This window comes from Ovis aries, chromosome 18 (assembly GCF_016772045.2).
Source record: "Ovis aries strain OAR_USU_Benz2616 breed Rambouillet chromosome 18, ARS-UI_Ramb_v3.0, whole genome shotgun sequence".
Taxonomy (NCBI): Eukaryota; Metazoa; Chordata; class Mammalia; order Artiodactyla; family Bovidae; genus Ovis; species Ovis aries.
The window spans coordinates 64,858,026-64,879,234 of record NC_056071.1 but is presented as its reverse complement, the minus strand read 5'-3'; the positions used below and the strand labels follow the sequence as shown (position 1 = coordinate 64,879,234).

Sequence of the window (21,209 nt, the reverse complement as noted above, 5' to 3'; positions counted from 1 at the left end):
CTGCTCTCCCCTGGGCACAGGGTGGGAGACCCAGGAGAGGACGCCCTGTTGCCTGGGCAGGCATGGCCGCGAGCCTCGGACCAGAGGCCCCCGGGGTCCAGGAATGGCTGTCTCACGAGGAACCCCAGGGACCGGGAGCTGGCGCTCTGCTGGTGGGGACCCCACCCTGGGGCGACGGGGCAGAAGCCTGCTGTCGGTGGTCTGACGAGCCCCATGTGTCCGCCGCCTCTACCTGGCACGTGCTCCCAGTCAGTCCCCACTGGCATCTCCTCGGTGATCCCAGCTCGGACATGCACGTTCCACCTGCTGTCCAGGGCCCACAGCGTCTGGTCGTCAGGGCTGCAGTGGACGCTGACCAAGGTGACCCCGGCAGGCTGGAAGTAGGGAAGGAGATGGGGGCATGTGATTGCAGGGGGCAGTCCTTCCCCAGCCCACGGCAGCCTGCCGCGGCGGGAGCAGCGGGCACAGGGGCAGCCCTGTGGGGACAGAGGCACCCAGCAGACCCAGACCAAGGGACACCCTCCCAAACACAAAGCCTGGCTCTCCAGTGGCCGCCTGTCCCGGGCCCAGTGGTGGGCTGGGTGATGCGAAGGGGGGGTGCCAGGAGAAGACGTATTGGGTCCAGGGCTGGGGAGGGGGGTGTGCTGCGTGCAGGCGGGGACAGACGGCGGGGGCCACCGGGGAGGGAGGTGGTGGGGGTCTGGCCTCTGAGGGCACTCACAGCATCACGCCTGGAGAGCACACACATGGCCCCGTGCAGGCATGACTCTGGGTGAGTTGTCAGAGTTCACAGTACCTGCCCCTGAGTTTGCTTTATTTTTTTTGGCTGCACTGTGCTGCATATGGAACTTCCCTGACCTGGGAGCGAACCCGCAGCCCCTACAGTGGAAGCACGGAGTCTTAACCACCGGGTCAGCAGGGAAGTCCATCGCCTCTACGTTTCCTGTTGGTTTAAAGACGTCAAAATGAAAGCTTAATCTTAGATAAAAGTCACCGGAAAACGCACTTGCTGTCGAGTGTGTTGGGACAGAGGGCCCCTGGGCAGGGGGCAGGTGACCCTGTCCATGAGCTCAATCTAAGGGGGCGGTGGTCTGGGGAGGAGGCTGAGGCGGGGTCTGGGAGATGGACCTCCTCATTCGCACCCCAAGCCCCTCTCTTCTGCTGCTTGTCAGGCCAGTGGGACTGGGCCAGCCGTGTGGAGCTGCCGAGAGCATCGCAGGACACGAGCTGGCAGACGCGGTGGGCAGACACCCCGTCCCACAGAGGGCTCGGGGCGGGGACGCTCACGCTGCAGAGGCCTGAGCAGAGACAGCGGGGCTGCGTCCTCATGGCGCTCCGAGTACCAGGCCCGCTGACACCCCCAGGACCCGGAGCCGGCCGGTGTGGGCATGAGCCGACCACAGCCCGCAGCACCCTGTCCGTGAGGTGCGATCAGAGCTCCGGGGCTGGGAGCTGAGACGCACCCTAAACCGGCTCAGTTGAGAATGTCACCAGTAAAAGGGCCTCTGCTTTCCCGTGTCAGGTGGGGCCGTGAGTTCCTCGGCCCCACTGAGACAGGGGTCTGTGCCCAGCCCTGGAACCCCCACTGTCACTTCTTGGACCAAAAGAATGTGACGTCAGCGTCGAGGAGGCAGGGCAGAGCCTGGTCTGGAGGGGTGTGAAGTCTGCGGTGTGGACATCCCGAGGAGGGAGAGAACGCTTGCCCCCGAAGCCCCACTGCAGTGAGGCAGGGAGGAGACGCCCACGCTGGACTCTGCCCACGCCCCGGACCCAGGCTCCCGAGAGGCGACAGCTGTCAACTGCGGCAGAAGCCGCGGGCTTTCAGAGCCATGTGCTGTGGATGAGCGGAACATGGAGAGACAGACGGCAAGGCTGTGCTGGGGTGAGGGGACCAGGAAAGGGAGGCGGCAAGGGCTGGTGCAGACACAGGGGGAGGGCGGGGAGGAGGGAGGAGGGGGACCACCCCCACCCCTCCAGCCCCTCTGCTCTCCGCCCTCGGGCTCCCCAACCCCCTGGACGGCTCTGAGCTAACTCAGAACCTCTTGGCCCCTGCCCCGCTGCCTGTCAGCAGCCTTCCCAGGGCACTGTGGGCCCACAGCACAGGTGTGGGACCAGGCCCCTGCCACCTGGAGAGCCAGGCAGACAGTCCTCAGCAGCATGCCCCTGTCTCCTTCCCAGCCTGCCCCTTGCCCACAGGGTCAGCTGGAGCCCACCCTGCTCAAGTGCCTCCCCACCAAGCTCCCTTCCTGCCTCTTCATTCTCCTATTAAAGACAGCGTATTAAAAAGCAGAGACATCACTTTGCCGACAAACATCTGTCTAGTCAAAGCTATGGTTTTCCCAGCAGTCATGTATGGATGTGAGAGTTGGACCATAAAGGCAGCTGAGTGCTGGAGAACTGATGCTTTCGAACTGTGGTGCTGGAGAAGACTTTTTTCCCTACTTAAATGAAAACCATTACTCCAGGTGTCGCAAGCCATTTACAACACTTGGGGAAAATAATTTACTCCATGTGTCTAAGGACGTAGTGGGGGTGGCGGCTGCTCCCTGCACCCCGGTCACCACACAGGGGTCCCGTCCCAGAACACGCGGGTCCCCCACGGCTTCCCCCATGGCCTCTGGCCTCTGTCAGTTGGTCGATCACGGGGCCCAGCACGAGGAGGGCGGTGGGCGGGTCCCGGGCGCCCGCGGGCCGAGAGGAGGAGCCCGGCAGCGCCCCCGCCATCGCTGCTGCCTGTTTCTCTTCCCGGCACCTTCAATCCTCCTGCAGCACCCTGACCGGGACAGATGGTGATGGCATCCTGAGGCCGTAGGCCCGCCTCTCTCGGAGGTTCTGGATGGGCCTCTGCGTGCTCAGAGCAGACTCTCACGTGTCTCCTTCCGAGGCGCCCAGTCCTCCCCCATGGCTTCTGTGGACACCCGCGGGCTGGGCCTCTGCTTTCCCTATCAGAGCGGGGGTCTGCAGGGTGAGGGGACGCGTCACCAGGTGCTCCTCCTGGTCCCTGCTGTCCCGAGCGCCTCCGTGCAGCCCTCTACCCGGCACTGGGACATGCCCTGTGCTCAGCCAGGATCTGGAGCGGCGGGTTGTGCCACTCCAGGACGTGGGGGTCCAGCAGGTGACCGGAGGGGAAGGCCCGCCTGCAGAAGGAGCAGACGTGTCCGTGCAGAGCGTGGTGGTGGTGCTCACAGTCTTCCAGGGCGCCCGGCGCCCGGCAGCAGCTGGCCACCTGGCAGATGGACTCAGCACTCGGGGCCTCTCAGGCTCCCCAGCCACCCGCGTGAACACCCTGGAGGCAGAGTGGCCTCCGCACGTCTCTGTGCTCGAAGAGCGCGTGCTCCCGGCAGCGGTCCCACCGCACGGGCAATGGCTCGGCCATCCCAGGTGCCCCCGCCAGGCGGGCAGGCAGCACCTGTATCGCCCTGCGTGCCACCGTCTGCACACTGGCCAGGGCAGGGCTGGAGAAAACTCTTGAGAGTCCCTTGGACAGCAAGGAGATCCAACCAGTCAATCCTAAAGGAAATCAACCCTGAATATTCATTGGAAGGACTGGTGCTGAAGCTGAAGCTCCGATACTTTGGTTGACTCATTGGAAAAGACCCTGATGCTGGGAAAGACTTGAAGGCAGGAGAAGGGGACGACAGATGGCTGGATGGCATCACCAACTCGATGGACATGGGTTTGAGCAAGCTCCAGGAGATGGTGATGGACAGGGAAGCCTGGTGTGCTGCAGTCCATGGGGTTGCCAAGAGTCGGACATGGCTTAACAACTGAATAACAAAAGTGTCTTCAACGAACACCCCCCATCCCACCTGCACACCACAGCCAGAATGCCCAGTGAGGCATCTCAAAGGCCGGCTCTCTGGGTGGCTGGTGTGAGCGGCCTGTTGAGAACCAGAACGTGGACAGCCTCTCCAGGGCTCTGAGATTGGAGGTGTTCAGACAGACAGGTTTGGAAACATACCCAAGGGCAGATGGCAAGAAACAAGACGCAGTGAATAAGACAGCCTCCAGCTGAATTGAGGACTCAGCACAGGTCTGACGGGCACACCGCCCTGGCCTCCAGGAGAAGAGGGGTTAAGCTGGAGGCAGCAGCGGGAAGACAGACACCTGCCCAGGGAGAGCCCATGAAGCACACCCACCCTCTGCCACCTGCCCTGAAAGCTCCTGAACATGGCCCAGCAGAGGTTGCTTCACAAAAGTCACTGGAACAAGTTCCAATGACCTAACTCCCGCAGTCAAACAGGGCCAGAATGCCAAGAGGGGCTGAACAGGAGATGGCTGGGAAGACTTTTCTCTCAAGAGATGGCCATCTCAAACTGGGACTCACTCCTGCTGAACCCGAGACCCTCCCGAGGAAGATGAGTAAGAACACAGTGGTTCTCAAAGCTCGGAAGTCCCCAGGACTCGTGTGAAACCGGCACCCTTGTGGGCCCGGGGTCAGACCTTCCACATCAGACTTTGGGGCTGGAGCCCAAAAGGGACCTTTCATACCAGCTCTCCAGGTGATGTGGGCTGTAGCCTTCTGTAAAACACCACTCTGCTCTATGGTGCAGAAGCAGGCAAGGCAATACTACTCAAAGCCATCTACACGTCTCAACGCTATCCCTATCAAAAACCCCAACTAGGGTTCTCAGAGAAAGGAAAAGCTGATCCTAAAATTCACATGGAATTGCAAGGAACCCTGAACAGCCAAAACAATCTCGGAGAAGAACACAGTTGGGGATTTCCCTGGTAGTCCAGGCAAGAATCTGCCTAGCACTGCAGGGGACAGAGATTCGATCCTGGTTGGGGAACTAGGATCCCACATGGTGTGGAGCAACTACGCCTGTGTGCCAGAGCTACTGAGCCCGCAGGCAGCGCCTAGAGTCTGTGTGCCTCAATGCAAGATCCTGTGTGATGCAATGAAGACCCGATACAGCCAAACAAATAAAATTAAATATTAAAAAAGAATACGCTTGGAATTTCAAAACTATTATAAAACCACGGTGATTAAACAGTGTGATACTGACATAAGACAAGACATGTAAATCAATGGAACGGTATTGAGAATTCAGAAACAAATCCATTATAGTCAAGTTATTTTTGACAAGGTTGCCAAGATTATTCAATAAAAAGAGCAGTCTTCAACAAATGGTGCTGGGACAACTGGACAGCAAACACATAAAAGAATCAGGTTGGATCCTTACTTCATACCGTGTATAAAAATAACCTGAAATGGATCAAAAATAATCGTAAGGGCTAAATCTCATAATGGTTTCTTAGATAGGCACCAATAACAAAAAAGATAAACTGAACTTTATCCAACTTAAAAATTTATGTACATCAAAGAACACCATAAAGAAAGTAAAAAAACCAGCAGGAGAAATTTCTCCTTATAAGGATCTAGTATCCAGAATAAAGAACTCTTAAAATTCAACAAGAAAAATAAAACCCAACAACAAAAAGGCAAATAGCTGAATTTTTAAAAGGGCAAAGGGCGTGAGTGGACTTTTCCTCAAAGATGTACAGACAGCCAACAGAGATGTGACAAGGGGCTGAAGGTCATCGGCCACGAGGTGCGTGTAAGTGAGACCCAACGAGGCTTCACGTCACACTCAGTAGGATGGCTAAAAAAGTGTTAGTAAGGATACGGGGAAACACAAACCCTCATATATGTCGCTGGGGAGGTAAAACGGCGCAGCTGCTGTGGAAGGCACTTTGGCAGTTCCTCCAAAGGTTAAACACAGAATTCCCACGGGACGCAGAAATCCCACTCCTAGACACACACCTCGAGAACCGGAGCAGATGTTCAAACAGAGCTACACCAGTGTTCAGGGCAATGTTCTTCACAATAGCCCCGAAGTGGAGACAACCCGAACGTCCGCCCACTGATGAGCAGGGGGCAGAGTCTGGCCTCAGCCACACGATGGAGGGCCTTGAGCAACAGAGACGAAGGAGGCGCTGACACCGATACGGCACGGATGAGCCTCGAGAACAGGATGGTCGGCGCAAGAAGCCGATCGCGAAGGCCACGTGTTGCGTGACTCCTCTTACAGAAACATCCAGAAGAGGGAAATCCACACGAAGAGAGGCACATGCGTGCTTGTCAGGGGCTGGGGGGCAGGAGGACTTCACCGGGCACAGGGCATCCTTCTGGGACGACGAAGCTGTCCCGGTAACATGTAGTGACAGAGATTACACACCGCTGTGAACGGGCCAGATGTCACAGATGGTGAGTCTTACATACGTGTATTTTACCACAATTAAAAAAAAATAAAAAGCAGACAGGGCTCAGTTGTAACCATGTGCTACCGTTATGCAGAAAGTCGCCAACTGGGGGAGACTGGGCAAAGGTGCGCAGGGTCTCTGGCTTCTTACAGAGCCTGTGAGTCTGCAGTCGCTGCAATAAACACTTCAATGAGGAAAAGCAACAGGCAGCCTTGAATCTTGGTTTATTCATATTCAAAACCACAAAAATGAAAAAAGAGAAAAGAAGGATGCTGTTTTATAAAATGGGGTAAATAAGGAATTTAAGATTTAAAAATCTTTTGGAAATGCTAAAAACACACACACAAAAAACAACAACAAAAAAAACATGTATCTTGGTGTGCTTCCAAAGGCTGGGACAGACTGCGTGTGTGTGTGTGCGTGTGTGTGGGTGTGCGCCTGCTCCTTAGTTTTAAGTCCCCTTTAAAGAGCAGCTGCAGGGCGGGTGATGGGGAGGGGCCACACCTGCTTTCTGGAAGCACCCAGATTACAGCCACCAACACGCTCTGATGTTTACAAATCAAAGGGGCTGCTCAGGCCCATCAGCACCTCAAGCTGCTGTCCCATGTTCTCAAAAGATAAACACTCGTCACTAATCTTTACCAACAAGTAACACATTTTATTTGCTCCGAGTCATCAGTGTTACAGGACAAGCCATTACTCTTTCCTAGAATTTATTTTATACACTGAGATCCTGACTAGACACAATGTTAAGGGGTGTCTGAGGTTAAGGGGTGAAGTTCTCAGCGAAAGACTGTTCCCAAACCAGGACTCCAAAGGCCCTGCCGCCTTGGGCCCCGGCTTGGGGCCCGGGGTGACTGCTCTCAGCTGAGGGGATCCATAGTAATTCCCAAGTGCAGAGAAAGTACTTCTGAGCCTCGATAACATGTACTAGAAGCGTGACGGGTTCTGTGTTCCCTGGCATCCAGTTACATACAGTACTTGTCAACGTGACTCCGAGCTTCTCATTTAGTAGATGTCCCAAGAATTTGGACGATTGCTAAGGTAGCTGTAAGACCACACATTCTGAAGATATACAGACAGCCAAAAAGCAAGTGAAAAGATACCCAACACCACTAATTATGAGAGAAATGCAAATCAAAACTACTGTGAGGTACCATGTCATACCTGTCAGAATGGCTATCATCAAAAAACCTACAAACAATAAATGCTGGAAGAGTGTGGAGAGAAAGGAACCCTCCCACACTGTTAGTGGGAATGTAAATTGGTGTAGGCACCGTGGAGAACAGTGTGGAGGTTCCTTAAAAAAAACACTAAAACTGGAGCTACAATATGACCCAGCAATCCCACTCCTAGGCATATACCTGGAGAAAACCATAATTCAGAAGGATGCGTGCACGCCAAAGTTCACTGCGGCGCTGTTTCCGACAGCCAGGACAGACGCAACCCAGCTGTCCACCGACGAAGGAATGGATCAAGAAAATGCGCTCCATGTACACAATGGGATATTACTCAGCCATAAAAAAGGACAAAATAATGCCTTCTGTAGCAATGTGAATGGACCTAGAGTGAGTGAAGGGAGTCAGACAGAGAAAGACAAATTTCCTATTGTACTGCTGATGCGTGGGACCTAAAAAAGGGGGTACAGATGAACTTAGTTACAAAACAGAAGTATGGCCACAGATGCAGGAAACAAATTTACAGTTGCCAAGGGCGTAGGTAGGGAGGGATATATGGGAAACTGGGATTGACCCACACACACTGCTATATATAAAATAGGTAACTAATAAGAATTTCCTGCTGTTGAGCACAAGAACTCAGCTCGATGCTCTGTAATGGCCTATTTGGGAAAAGAATCTAAAAAAACACAAAAGTGCATATATGTGTAACTGATTCACTTTGCTGTACAGCTGAAGCTAACACAACACTGTAATAAATCAGCTACACTCCAATGAGAGTTTAAAAACAAAAACAGACCACGCCCTCACAGGGGAAATGGTGACTAAAGACAACGCAGAGGGCGCCGACGGCCCTGGTCGCCTGGCTCTCCGCTGGTGGCACCGAGGCAGAGAGAGGGCTCACCCACAGGTCCCCCACCCTTCGCTCTGCCGTCTTCATCAGCGCTGGCTTTCTACCCTGTTTCACGAGACTGCCAGCTCGGGGCCTGGTGGTGCGGCCTGACGGCCTCGGGGGCCTCCGAGCCGGCCTCCAGCCCACGCGGCTGTGCGACTGGCTGGCACCACAGGCTGAGGCCCCTGCCATCTGCAGGTCACCCCTGCCCCTGTGCGCTCCTCGAGCAGCAGCACCTTCCGGCCCCACGGCTGGCCAGGCCCTGTGGCTCTGGTGCCAAGCAAACAGGCCGCATGAAGGAGCCGCTGCCCCCTCCACCAGCGCAAGGGGACCCGTCCAGGCCCACCCCAGGCTCACTCCCCTCAAGGCTGGGTGGACTCAACGCATCATGCTTTTTCATTTTCACAGCCCTCAGAGCTCCACATATGGCTGGTGGCACAGAGCCTCTGCTCAAGAATCCCGCACGTAACTGGCGTCTGAGGCACAGAAGGCTCGGAACCCCCGGGAGGAGGGTGAGTCAGCACCTCCTCTCTAGAACACTCTGGCTGGTCTGAGCCAAGGGCTTGCCAAAACCAGTTTGGGGCTGGAAGGGCCCTAGGAGACCGGTTAAGCCCAACTCCCTTACGTACTGGGTGAGAAAATGGACAAAAACTCAGGCTGAGAAGTGAGGGTCCTGCCCATGGCCCGAGCTGAGGCTAGAAATGAGATGTCCAGGGCTCAGACCAGAGGGCTCCAAACTTCCGGCAGACGGGCCTTTTTCCCAAGGAATGAACACACACGTGTGCATACACACGCTTCCCTCGGCCAGAATGTGAGTGCGCGTGCGCGCTTCGCCGCTTCAGTCGTATCCGACTCTTCACCACCCCATGGGCTGTAGCACCAGCTCCTCCGTCCATGGGACTCTCCAGGCAAGAATACTGGAGCGGGTGGCCATGCCCGCCTTCGGGGGGTCTTCCTGACCCAGGGAGCGACCCTGTGTCTCTTACATCTCCTGCACTGGCAGGTGGGTTCTTTACCACTAGCGCCACCTGGGAAGCCCAGGAATGTGAATAAATCCAAGCGTAAAGAAAAAAGTCAAAAATTCTGCAGCCAGAGTTAAGTGCTTACCTAGACAAATCACTCCAGTAAGGGCTTCATGTGACCTGGATAAAGTTCACACGAAGGAACATTTCGGGGACACCGAAGTGAACCGGGGAGCTTGCTGGGCACGCAGACCCCACTGAGAAAGACACTTCTGAAGAGAAACCTGACCCCGCACGGCGGCCAGTCATGCTTTCCTTCCCCTGCACGCTCCCCCAACCTCAGTCCGAATGAACCTCGAGCCCACCTAACATCTGGGAGATGTGGTAGACCCTGCCTTTCCTGAGGATGCAGGGTCTGGATTGAGCACCGCAAGGCAGCGGCGGGAAGCCCCAGCCGCCAAGCCTCTGGCACATTCAGCCCCTGGGCACGTGGCCCCAGGCTGCCGCGCTTCCTGAGTTCTGTCTGGTCACTTCAGTTCTTCCGTCGCTTCCCTGGAGCGGATCCCGTGCCGCCTCTCGTCTACTCATTTCACAGGAGCCTGAACAGTGGACACTGGGGTGAACAGCCCGTATCTACATACAGGGCCAGTGGGCTCTCAGCGTGCTGCCTGGGGCAGACCCGCCCTCCCCTCCTGGGCTCTGTGTCCTCAGCTGGCAGAGGGCAGATGGCCCGCGGGGCTCCCCTGTTAGGTGCTCGTGCTCCGGGGCTGGGGCATGGTGGTTCCGGCTGCCCTGGGGCCTGCGGGGCAGCCTGGGGGTGTCTTCCACCCGAGGCCTGCAGACCCCGCTCGGCATGCTGCCTTCGCCCCCAGGGCAGTTGTGTGGGAGCCACTCTGCTGTCAGTGTTAAAAGAGTCTGGCTGAAGTCCAGGATTTTCTCTGGAGGGTGAGCCGTGCTGCTGGAACTGCTGACCCAGTTGGGCGAGGCCACCAGACTCAGGCTCTGGACTGGAGCAAAGTTTCCGGCTTCTTTCTTCCTCTTGCTGCTGACGGCAAAGCCAGAGGGTGACGGGTGACTCCTGTCCCGGCACGACCTCGGAATCCAGTAAGACACAGCAGCTGCCAGCTGCTGGGGGATGTGCCAAGGAAAACACTCAGAAACAGGTTTCCTGGGCAGAGGTCACTTTCTGTGTCTCTTGAGCCGGGCTGGCGGGGGCGACCGTGCTGGGGAGCGGACTGCAGGCCGCGTGCCGGGTCAGCGAGGGCGCCGGCGCTGCTGTGCTCGGAGTCCGTGGAGACTTGACCCCGGGGCGCTGGCCCAGGTGCTCCAAGGGCTTCTCACAGTCAGCAGCGGAGCTGAGTGCCCAGTGCTGGGGGCCTGCTCGCCGGGAGAAGGCCGGGAGAGCCCCCTGGGGGGCACTCGCACACACCTGTAGGCTGGGACAGGGCCCCTAGGCATTTGTTTCAGCCTCTGGGTCGACAAGTTGAGAGGTGGTGAGGGGACGGCTGGAAGGCCGGGGGGTCTGGCCGGGAGTCACAGCCCCCCAGTGAGAGGAGAGAGGGCAGGGCCAACCCCCGCCCCCCGCCCAGGGAGGACGGGGTCTGAGGAGATAGAAGCTCAAAACAGCAGGTGTTCAAATGGAGCCACGGCGGGGTGGGGTGGGATATAAAGGCAGTTGTCAAAAAGTGTTTTTCCTCAAAATGGAGCTGTGCTGGCCAACGGCGTGAGCCTCCATTTGTGGAGGTCTTATCCCCGCCCTCGCAGGCAGCACCACCGAGGGCATCAGACGACCACGTGTGTGACACGGGCCCCTGACACCTTGACCCTGCCCAGGGGTGCTCAGGAGAGCCGGAGAAGGGGCGCAGGAGGGGCGCGTCCTCGGAGGGGCCCCGACTCGGCCAGTGGGGGGCTCTCCAGGGCATGCGACGCCCTGGTGTTTAGTGCGGGGCGTGGGTGCCAGCTGCCGAAGACGCCCAGAGCCTCCCGGGCAGTGATCCCCCTGTCCTCCCCTCTCACAGGAGTGTGGGGAGCCCAGGGGTGACGACGTGAGCAGAGCTTGGCCACACCGCGCACGGGGCTGGGAGGCAGTGGACGAGCACGACAGGGCTCAGGAGCCGAGCGAAGCCCCTCTCCCCCCAGCAAACCACACGGCCTGACCACCACGGAGAGACCACTGTCAGCAAGCCTCACGCACGCTCACCCCCCACCCACCCAGTGCACAAGACCACCACTGTCTAAGGAAAGCTCTGTGTGGAGAGGCCACAGGAGAGACAGGAAGCACCTCGGGGACATGGGGTCTCAGCCCGGGAGGAAACTTCAAAACAGCCTTGGAGGGCCTCCCTGGTGGCACAGTGGATCAGAGTCCACCTGTCAATGCAGGGGACACGGGTTCAATTCCTGGTCTTGGAAGATCCCATGTGCTGTGGAACCACTAAGCCCAGGAGCCGCGAGTACGGAGCCCACACTCGAGGGCTCCGTACTCTGCAACAAGAGAAGCCCCCGAAATCAGAAGCCTGTGCGCCACGACTACAGGGTAGCCCCCACTCACCCCAACGAGAGAAAGCCCTAGGACAGCAATAAAGGTCTGTGCTGTGCTCAGTCACTTCAGTCCTGTCTGACTCTGTGAGTCCCCACAGACTGTAGCCCGCCAGGCTCCTCTGTCCATGGGGTTCTCCAGGCAAGAATACTGGAGTGGGCTGCCATGTCCTCCTCCAGGGAATCTTATCTCTTATCTGCATTGGCAGGTGGGTTCTTTACCAGTGGCACCACCTGGAAAGCCCCAACAAAGACCTGCTGCTGCTGCTGAGTCACTTCAGTCGTGTCTGACTCTGTGCGACCCCACAGACGGCAGCCTACTAGGCTCCCCCGTCCCTGGGATTCTCCAGGCAAGAACACTGGAGCGGGTTGCCATTTCCTTCTCCAATGCATGAAAGTGAAAAGCAAAAGTGAAGTCGCTCAGTCGTGCCCGACTCTTAGCGACCCCATGGACTGCAGCCTACCAGGCTCCTCCATCCATTGGATTTTCCAGGCAAGAGTGCTAGAGTAGGGTGCCATTGCCTTCTCCGCAATCAAGACCCAGCAAAATCAAAGAAAGGAAAAAACATCCTTGAGGGCAAGAGAAGACTCAACAACTGTGAAACAGCAACAGGAGTGTCCAGAAATTAAAATATAATCACGGAGGGAATTTTCCGGTGGCCCAGGGGTTAAGAGTCAGTGCTTTCACTGCCAAGGGCCTGGTTTAACCCCTCGTTGGGGAACTAAGATCCCACAAGTCACACAGAGTGTGGAGGAAAAAAGTATATACAAACATATTTTAACATTTACATACGTATATTATATACATACATATTTTAACAGGCATAATGCCTGGAGTCCGCCGCAAACTCCCCAGGCCGACAGGCGAGTTCCCTGGAGCCTGAGCCAGAGGCCCTCGCCAGGCTCCTCGGGCAGCTGATGCTCCTCCTGTGTCCTCCCCTGTGGAGAGGCTCACAGGGCAAGGCTTGGGACTCAGCGCCGAGAAGAACAAGAAACTGATGTCTCAACAGGCTCAGACAGCACCCCGTAGAGGGACTGCAGGATGAAGAAGACGGGATAAAAGTGTAAGAGAAAGAAAACAGGAGAGAAAAGGTAAGAGAAGCAGCGCCCTGGCGCAACAGCAAGAGGCCCAGGAAGAGCATCTGCAGGGTGGGGGAATGGGGTTGGGGGGGGTCGGGCAGAGGCCTGGAGGAGATGCCAGCACAAGCCAGCATGAGCACCGGACATACCCCAGAACAAAGGCCATGAGCGCCAGGCTGGAAGGCTTCCTGGCACAAAGACTAAAACAGACTCTCCCCCAGGCACATACCACTCTCGGCTCCCAGGACACAGGGAACAAGGAGATCGTACAAACCTCCTGGGAGAAAACGCAGGTCAGATAGCAAGGATCAAGTATCAGAATGGCTTCAGACATCTCGACAGGAATACTGGACGCCAGGAGATGATGGAAGAAAACCTACAGATTCTAAAGGAAAATGATTTCCAACCTAGATTGCTCAACTCAAGACAAGGTCAAGGACAAACGTGAGCAAAGACTTTCAGACATGTAATGTCTCCAAAAGTTACCTCCACAAACCCTTCTCAGGAACTGACCAGAGGAGAAACTCCACCACAGCAGTGACAGGCAGAGGAAGACACAGGATCCAGGAGAGAAGAGATTCCCACACACCAGCAAGACAAAGGGTGACCCCAGGAGGACAGAGCAGCAGGCCAGACTGCAGCTGGCCAGCGTGTCCAGGGAGAAAACTCCAAGAAGGGGATGGAACCGATGTGTCTGGGCGTATGGAGGGGAAATGGACTCAGCTGGCGGGGAGACGTTGAGGCTGAATACGTAAACCATATAGAAAACCAGATGGATAAATAAGACAATGCTCAAGCCCAAGAAAAACAGAGTCACGCAGATAAGACAGTGAGGCGCAGCTCTCTGCCAGCTCAGCTCTGAAGGGTGTGTGCCCCATCGCACCACCGCAGCGCTGGGAGGAGGTAGGTGGGAGGCAGGGTGGACGGCTAGGGGGAGGGGCAGCTCCTACTTCCAGCAGGAGTCAAATGAAGACCCCCAAAGCTAGAAGGATGGAGACACACAGATTCCTACCAAGCTACTTAGGGAGACAAAGCTAAGAGGCAGTTGTTCTCGAGTGGGGACCATGGAGGGGACATGAGGCACCTGTGGCCCACTGGGTAGACCCAGCCGACTGGTGAGCTGTCCTTGCCGGTGCGCCCGCAGCACTGCCCCCTGTGGCTGAGGAAAGGCCGCCCGCCACACCCTCCCGCGCGCCTGTCCCAGGCACCTGCGGACAGACAGCTGGGGTGGCGTCCCACGGTTTGTACACACACACCGCGCTGCCTGGGTGAGCCCTGGCAGGTCAGCCACAGAGCTGGCAGGGGCACACGGGGGCGGCCGGCCTCGTCACCGGGAGAAGCCTGGGCCCCAGCACAGACGGGCTTATGTGCCCAGACATTTGGGGTCTGGGTCGCCACGCCCCTCCCCCCAGTGCAGTGATCTCACAGATGTGCATTCCAGATCCAGGGGACCGGGCTGAAGAGTCTGGCGGCTCCGCAGGACGTCCTCACCCAGAGCCATTGTACCGGCCACCCAGGATGCTGGCTGCCCCTGGAGTCCACTGAGGACTCTCCAGGCCAACAGTCAAGTTCCCTGGAACCTAGGCCCTGGCCAGGCTCCTGGGGAGCCCCATGTTTCTCCTGCGTCCTCCTCTGCAGAGCACCTCGCTGGGCAAGATTCAGGACTCAGCGCTGAGAAGAACAAAAAACTGATGTCTCAACAGGCTCGGACAGTGCCCAGCTACAAACTGTCCCTAGCAACAAACCACCCTACCCAACACACCACGAAGCAGCGCCTTTCCCTGCTCAGAAACACTGGCCAGACCAATTTCTTGCTGCTGACCAGAATGCACCCTGGCTCTGCGAGTTCAAGGCCGATTTTATCCACAGAAGCCACAGCTGGCAACCCTCAGTGACCTGGGTTTCCTTCCTGGCTGGGACCCTGGCCTATCCCCGCTCTGCCTGTGGTCTCTTATCACTTCCCTCCCTCCGAGGCGGCCTCCCTCCTCACTGCCCCCCCAGCACAGCTCAGTGCACCGTTCTGCATCCATTTAAACATTTTCACTGTTTGATACAAGTTTTTTTTTTTTTTTTGGCTGTGCCCCACTGGCAGGCGGATTCTTAACCACTGAGCCACAAGGGAAGCCCTTCTCTTTCTCTTATTAAAAACCAGGGGGACTTCTCTGGCGGTCCATGGCTAAGACTTTGCAAGGGGCCAGGGTTCCATCCCTGGTCAGGGAGCTAGATCCCACATGCAGCAACTAAGAGAGGGCCACAACTAAAGATCCCACATGCTGCAGTGGAGATCAGAGATCCCATGTGCTGCAGTGAAGACCCCGTGCAGACGAATAAACGAATAGATGAATGAATAAACAAAGAAATAAAATATTGAAAAACCAGGGACTGTCAGATGCGACTGTGTCCCAAGCCTGGCATGCGGAGCTCCCAGCTCCCCATCCCAGGACGCTGTGCGGTGTTCCTGTGTGATGTCGCTCACTGGGCTGTGTGGAGGGATTTAGCCCACGGTGCCACAGATGCAGTGAGAGGAATCTGGTTTAATTACCCCAAGGCCTTGTACTTTGATGTTACGAGGGAACATGAGTCTTCAGAATACCCCAAGACTCTCGGAAGAAGCACTGCAGAGGTGCACGTTGAGCTTGTAGCTACAGAACTGGTTCCTGTGGGGAAAACCAGGACCTGGTTTTTCCAGGTCCTGGGAAAGCGTTGGACCTGCAGCGCTTGGCTTTGGGGTGTGGGTGCCACCTCCTTCTGCCATCTCGTCCCCGCCTGAGTGACCTCCGCCAGCCATGCGGGGGGCTGGTGGTGGTGGAGCTGCATCCAGGGATGCCCACGCGCCCTGGCTGGTAGTAGAGAGGGTGAGGACCGCTTTCCCTGTGAGGTCCCAGCCGGGCAGGGTCCCCTCTCACTCTAACACCTCTCTGAAGCAAGCCTTACTGCCCAGAGCTGTGAACTTCTCTGAGATCTGGTTGTGTAAAGTAGCATCAACTTACGTCCCCACCGACACCACCTGTGAGCGTGACATTCTCATGGGATTACCTGTTACCACGCTTGTGTGTTTGTTTTTTTTTAGTTGTTGTTCATTTAGCTAAAAATACCTACAGTAGTTGAATTTAAAATAAGTTTTCACCATTTGCCAGTCACACGAGTCTTGATTTTGCTGGTCTCTCTCTTTTCCAGACAAAGCTGTAATCCACGCCAAGTGAATGACCCCGGAGGCCGGCTGGAGCCACCCACCTTGGGAGGCCTGGACACCGGGCATGTCGAGGAGGAGCAGGGACTGTCCAGAGGTGAGGCGGGGAGCACAGGAGGGCAGGGAAGCCCCTCTGAAGGCAGTGGTGGGCAGTGCAGGCGGCAGGGCTCACGGTGCCCACGGTGCCCACGGTGCTGTGAAGTCACACCGTCAGCCGTGCTGCTTTAGAGGCACCGCTAGTGCGGACAGAAAACGCTCCCACCAAAGCAGCAAGCTCCGAAGAAACGATGCGAAACACAACTATAAATATTTTTTCCAAATCCTTCCAAATGTTAGCAAGTCTGCAAACTGAGTCATTTGTTTTGAGTACTTGGTTAAAACTTCACCCCAGAGCTACTGCAGGAGGGAGGTGCTCCCAGAGGAGAGCGCAGGACGCAGAGACAGGGAAACTGCTGCTGGTCCCGGAGGCGCCTGTGGCCTCGCCGCTCTGTGCCCTGCGAGGCCTGCTGTGGCCTCCACAGACTAGCTGCACACACATCCTACCTGGAGACCAGGACGCTCATGCCCAGCAGTAAATAAAACAGAGCAGAAAGAGGTCGATTATGACCAAAACACGGAAACACCATCCACATTCTGATACCTGCATTCAACCAAACCATCCCGACTTTCTAAACCATTTCACAAGGCCTCGTACCACATCCCCACTCTGCCACTGGACTAGTCTTCTCAGGAACTTCTGCAACTTGAAGGTTAATCTGAAATTCAATTTAAAGGCAGGCTTTGTCCTAAAGGCCCGCCGGGGGGCTGCCGGCCAAGCCTGTGGCACGCGGCCTGGACTTGGCGCTCCACTGCGGCTCCTGAAGTCAGTAGGCGGCCCAGGCCTTGATCCTCAGCAGAGCGTGGAAGAGCGCAGCAAAAGGCCTGGGCAAGCGTTAAGCCTGGTTTTCCCCACAGGAACCAGTTCTGTAGCTATAAGCTCAACGTGCACCTCTGCAGCACACTGGAAGCTACTGAATAAGAGAATGTGGTCCATTCAACAGAAGTGCCTGAAACAGTTAATGTTGAACAGCCCACTGAGCAGTCACTACTTTACTCAGAGCACAGCTTTGAGGCCCTTTCATTTGAATTTGTTCTATTTTGGCATTTTCTTGGGCAAAGCTTTGATCAACCCACAGTCAAAATTAGTTAAAGTGAAAGTCGCTAAGTTGTGTCTGACTCTCTGCGACCCCACGGACTATACAGTTCACGGAATTCTCTGGGCCAGAACACTGCAGTGGGTAGCCTTTCCTTTCTCCAGGGGATTTTCCCAACCCAGGGATCGAACCCAGGTCTCCCACCTTGCAGGCAGATTCTTTACCAACTGAGCCAAAAGGAAAGCCCAAGAATAGTGGCGTGGGTAGCCTATCCCTTCTCCAGCGGATTGTCCCAACCCAGGTATCGAACCGGGATCTCCTGCGTTGCAGGCAGATTCTTTACCCACTAAGCTACCACGGAAGCCCACAGTCAATATAGCACTCCAAGTAAAGCTTACATTCCCCCAATTTTAGCTTTGCTCCCTAGAGGTTCTTCCAGAATCTAGATGCTGAAAGAAGAGGAGCTTATGGTTTCATGTCATTCTCGATGACACCAAAAGTATGAGCAACTGAAGGAAAATGGAGGTAAGATGGCCTTCATCAAAATTAAGCAATTCTGTGTGCCTTAAAAGACACCATAAAGAAAGTGAAGCAACAATCCAGAGAGTGGGAGAAAACCTTTGTAAATCATAATTCTCATAAGGGTCTGGGACAGGACTGAGCAAGTGGGTATGCACACGTGAGACGCACACATCCAGAATATATGAAAAAGCCTTACAGCTCAGTAGTAAAAAGACAAATAACCCAATTAAAAAATGAGCAAAGTACCTGAATATGTTAGTTCCCCAAATAAGATACATAAATGATGAATAAGCACACAAGATGCTCACGGCCCTTCAGGAAACACAAATCAAAACAGCGAGGACATGGGACTGCAGTGGCCAGCACGGTGGCCACGGTCAACGCTGCACCGCAGGCCCGTAAGGCCGAGAGGCCCGAAGCCCGCAGCGCAAGAGAGGACTGCACCGCGACAGGCGCACTAGACTTGCTGCGCGATCACTTTGCAATATATGCATGACCATCAAATCATACACTGCCTGTGAGACTAATGCAGTGCTGCACATCAGTTACATCTAAATTAAAAAGAAACTCAATTGAATTATAACAAAAACTGCCAATTTGAATCAGATCAGCTTTCCTTTCTGTATCAGTTCAGTTCAGTTGCTCAGTCGTGTCCGACTCTTTGCGACCCCATGAATCGCAGCATGCCAGGCCTCCCTGTCCATCACCAACCCCCGGAGTTCACCCAGACTCACGTGCATCGAGTCTGTGATGCCACCCAGCCATCTCATCCTCTGTCGTCCCCTTCTCCTCCTGCCCCCAATCCCTCCCAGCATCAGGGTCTTTTCCAGTGAGTCAACTCTTCGCATGAGGTGGCCAAGTACTGGAGTTTTAGCTTTAGCATCATTCCCTCCAAAGAAATCCCAGGGCTGATCTCCTTCAGAATGGACTGGTTGGATCTCCTTGCAGTCCAAGGGACTCTCAAGAGTCTTCTCCAACATCACAGTTCAAACGCATCAATTCTTTGGCGCTCAGCCTTCTTCACAGTCCAACTCTCACATCCATACATGACCACAGGAAAAACCATAGCCTTGACTAGACGGACCTTAGTTGGCAAAGTAACATCTCTGCTTTTGAATATGCTATCTAGGTTGGTCATAACTTTCCTTCTAAGGAGTAAGCGTCTTTTAATTTCATGGCTAGAGTCACCATCTACAGTGATTTTGGAGCCCCCAAAAATAAAGTCTGACATGTTTCCACTGTTTCCCCATCTATTTCCCATGAAGTAATGGGACCGGATGCCACGATCTTCATTTTCTGAATGTTGAGCTTTCAGCCAACTTTTTCACTCTTATAGGACTGTTCTAATACAAATCAGAACATTCAGTAACCCCCATAATATAAAAATTAGCTTTTCCTGTTTCAATGAACTTTTTACCCTGTTTTTTAAAGAAAACCACCATGAAATATTGTTTTATAACCACTAAGACAGGCTTTTTAAACTGGGCCAAAAAAAAGTTTTTAATTAAGGGTATAGAGAAATCAGAACCCTCATACATTGCTGGTAGAATGTAAAATGGTACAGCCAGTGTGGAAAACAGTCTGGCAGTTCCTGAGAAAATTAAACATACAATCACCATATGACCCCACAATTCCACGTAAAGTTATAGACCCAACAGAACTGAAAACAGAAGTCCGTATAATTTTCTACAAGAACGTTCACAGCAGCATTATCCACAGCAGCCAGAAAGTGGGAACCCAAACATCCATCAGCTGACGAATGGGTAAACAAAACATGGCAAATCCACACAATGGAATCCTGAGGGAAAGTCGCTCAGTTGTGTCCAACATGAACTCTACAGTCCATGGAATGCTCCAGACCGGAATACTGGAGTGGGTAGCCTTTCCCTTCTCTAGGGGATCTTCCCAACCCAGGCATTGAACCCAGGTCTCCCTCTCTGCAGGCGGTTTCTTTACCAGCTGAGCCACCAGGAAGCCCTGGTAGAAAGGAATGGAATGGAATACTATTCAGTCATTAAAGGAATGAGGTACTGACTCGTGCTACAGTGTGGATGAACCCTGAAAAGATGACACTAAGGGAAAGATGGCAGATAAAAACGCCACCAATGACAAGATCCCATTTACATGAAATAGGAAAATCCAGACCAGGCAAGTGCATAGAAACGCAAAGGAGACGGGTGGCTGCCCAGGCTGCGGGGTGAGGGTTCTGAGAGGAAAGGGGAGAGGTTACCGGTGGGCCAGGGGTTTCTTTCCAGGTGAGAAAGTTCTAGATTGGAGAGCAGGGATGGTTGCAGAGCTTTGCAAATATACTAAAGAGCTCTGAGTTGTATACCGCAAAGGGTGAGTTATAACCTTTAAGATACAGCTGGTAAGGCGGCAATGACTACCAAAGGAGCCAGACAACAAGAGGGAGCCGGCTAGTCTAAGGAGGGTCGAGAACAGTAGAGAAGCCCTCGCCACCCATCAGCAGAGTGCCATATGGCCGGCCGGCCACACCTCCTCCCCTGTGCTGTGTGGACTGCACAGGGCAGCTGTCAGCCAGCTCTGTGTGCAGAGGAATGTGGGGCTGGTGTGCACACGGCACCGTCAAACTCAGACACGATTCCACTCACTCTTGCCATGACCCTGTGAAAGGAAGATCCGTGTGGAGCCTCCCTGTGGCCGTGGCCACTGGCCTGGAAGAACTTGGCATGGGCCTCTGACTGCAGAGGCTCCCAGCACGCGTTCCAGGTCTCCTGGGCAGGATAGGCGGTCCTCAGCCATACACCCTGACCTCTGTTGCCGCATCCCTAGGGGTTTAAGGTGCCCAAATGCAGACGGCCAGCAGCACCGGCTCCCGCCTGGCACTGGGCTCCTCACCTCTGTTGACATGTCTGTTCAGCCAGCCACTCCCGCTGCCCCTGTGCGTGAGGCTTCAGTTTTTTTTCCCAACAAAGTCACAAACGGGGACTAGAAAGCACTGGAGTAAATAACTCATTAAAGCACAACCTTCCGTGCAAAAGTTTTAATAGAAGTACACTTAGCATAGTCACCAGGGCCACTAGCTATTTAAGGGTAACTAAAGAGTGTACGAAAATCAGACTTCAGCTTTTGAGTTGAGTGGCAGAGCAGTCAAACGAAAAACATTCAGGATACATGGTAAACTAAAATATGGCAGGCGCTGGGGATGGGATGGATGCACAAGGAAACTATTTTCTGGGGACTCCCCTGGGCGCCCAGTGGCTAAGAATCCCCCTTGCAAGGCAGGGGACGTGTGTTCAATCCGTGGTTGGGGAACTAAGATCCCACATGCCTCAGAGCAGCTAAGTATGTGCACCACAACTTGAGAGTCTGTGCCACAGAGAGAGACCTCACACGATGCACAACTTAAGACCTGATGCAGCAAGTGAAATATTTTTAAAAGGAAAAACAATTTCTTCAACGAAATAGAAAAGGCACTCACAAAATAATAATAGGCTCTCTCATCACAAGATCTTTATGGGACTTTTACTCTCTTCCCTTTGGATATTA

The 21,209-nt window shown here is 54.8% G+C and overlaps 1 protein-coding gene and 1 pseudogene across 6 annotated transcripts in view; both read right to left on the bottom strand.

The window, feature by feature from the left end:
• The window catches only part of TECPR2 (tectonin beta-propeller repeat containing 2), a 100,517-nt gene that overhangs the window by 3,684 nt on the left and 75,624 nt on the right, over positions 1-21,209 (bottom strand). For 5 of the 6 annotated variants that reach the window (XM_042235524.1, XM_042235526.1, XM_042235527.1 and 2 more), the window contains exon 18: positions 233-374. In XM_042235524.1, coding sequence (XP_042091458.1) covers positions 233-374 — 142 coding nt within the window. Of the gene's footprint in view, positions 1-232; positions 375-5,956; positions 19,677-21,209 lie in introns of those variants that run through there. The other variant, XM_060401479.1, reaches the window with a different exon arrangement.
• On the bottom strand, positions 375-13,579 carry LOC121817136 (zinc finger protein 511-like; annotated as a pseudogene).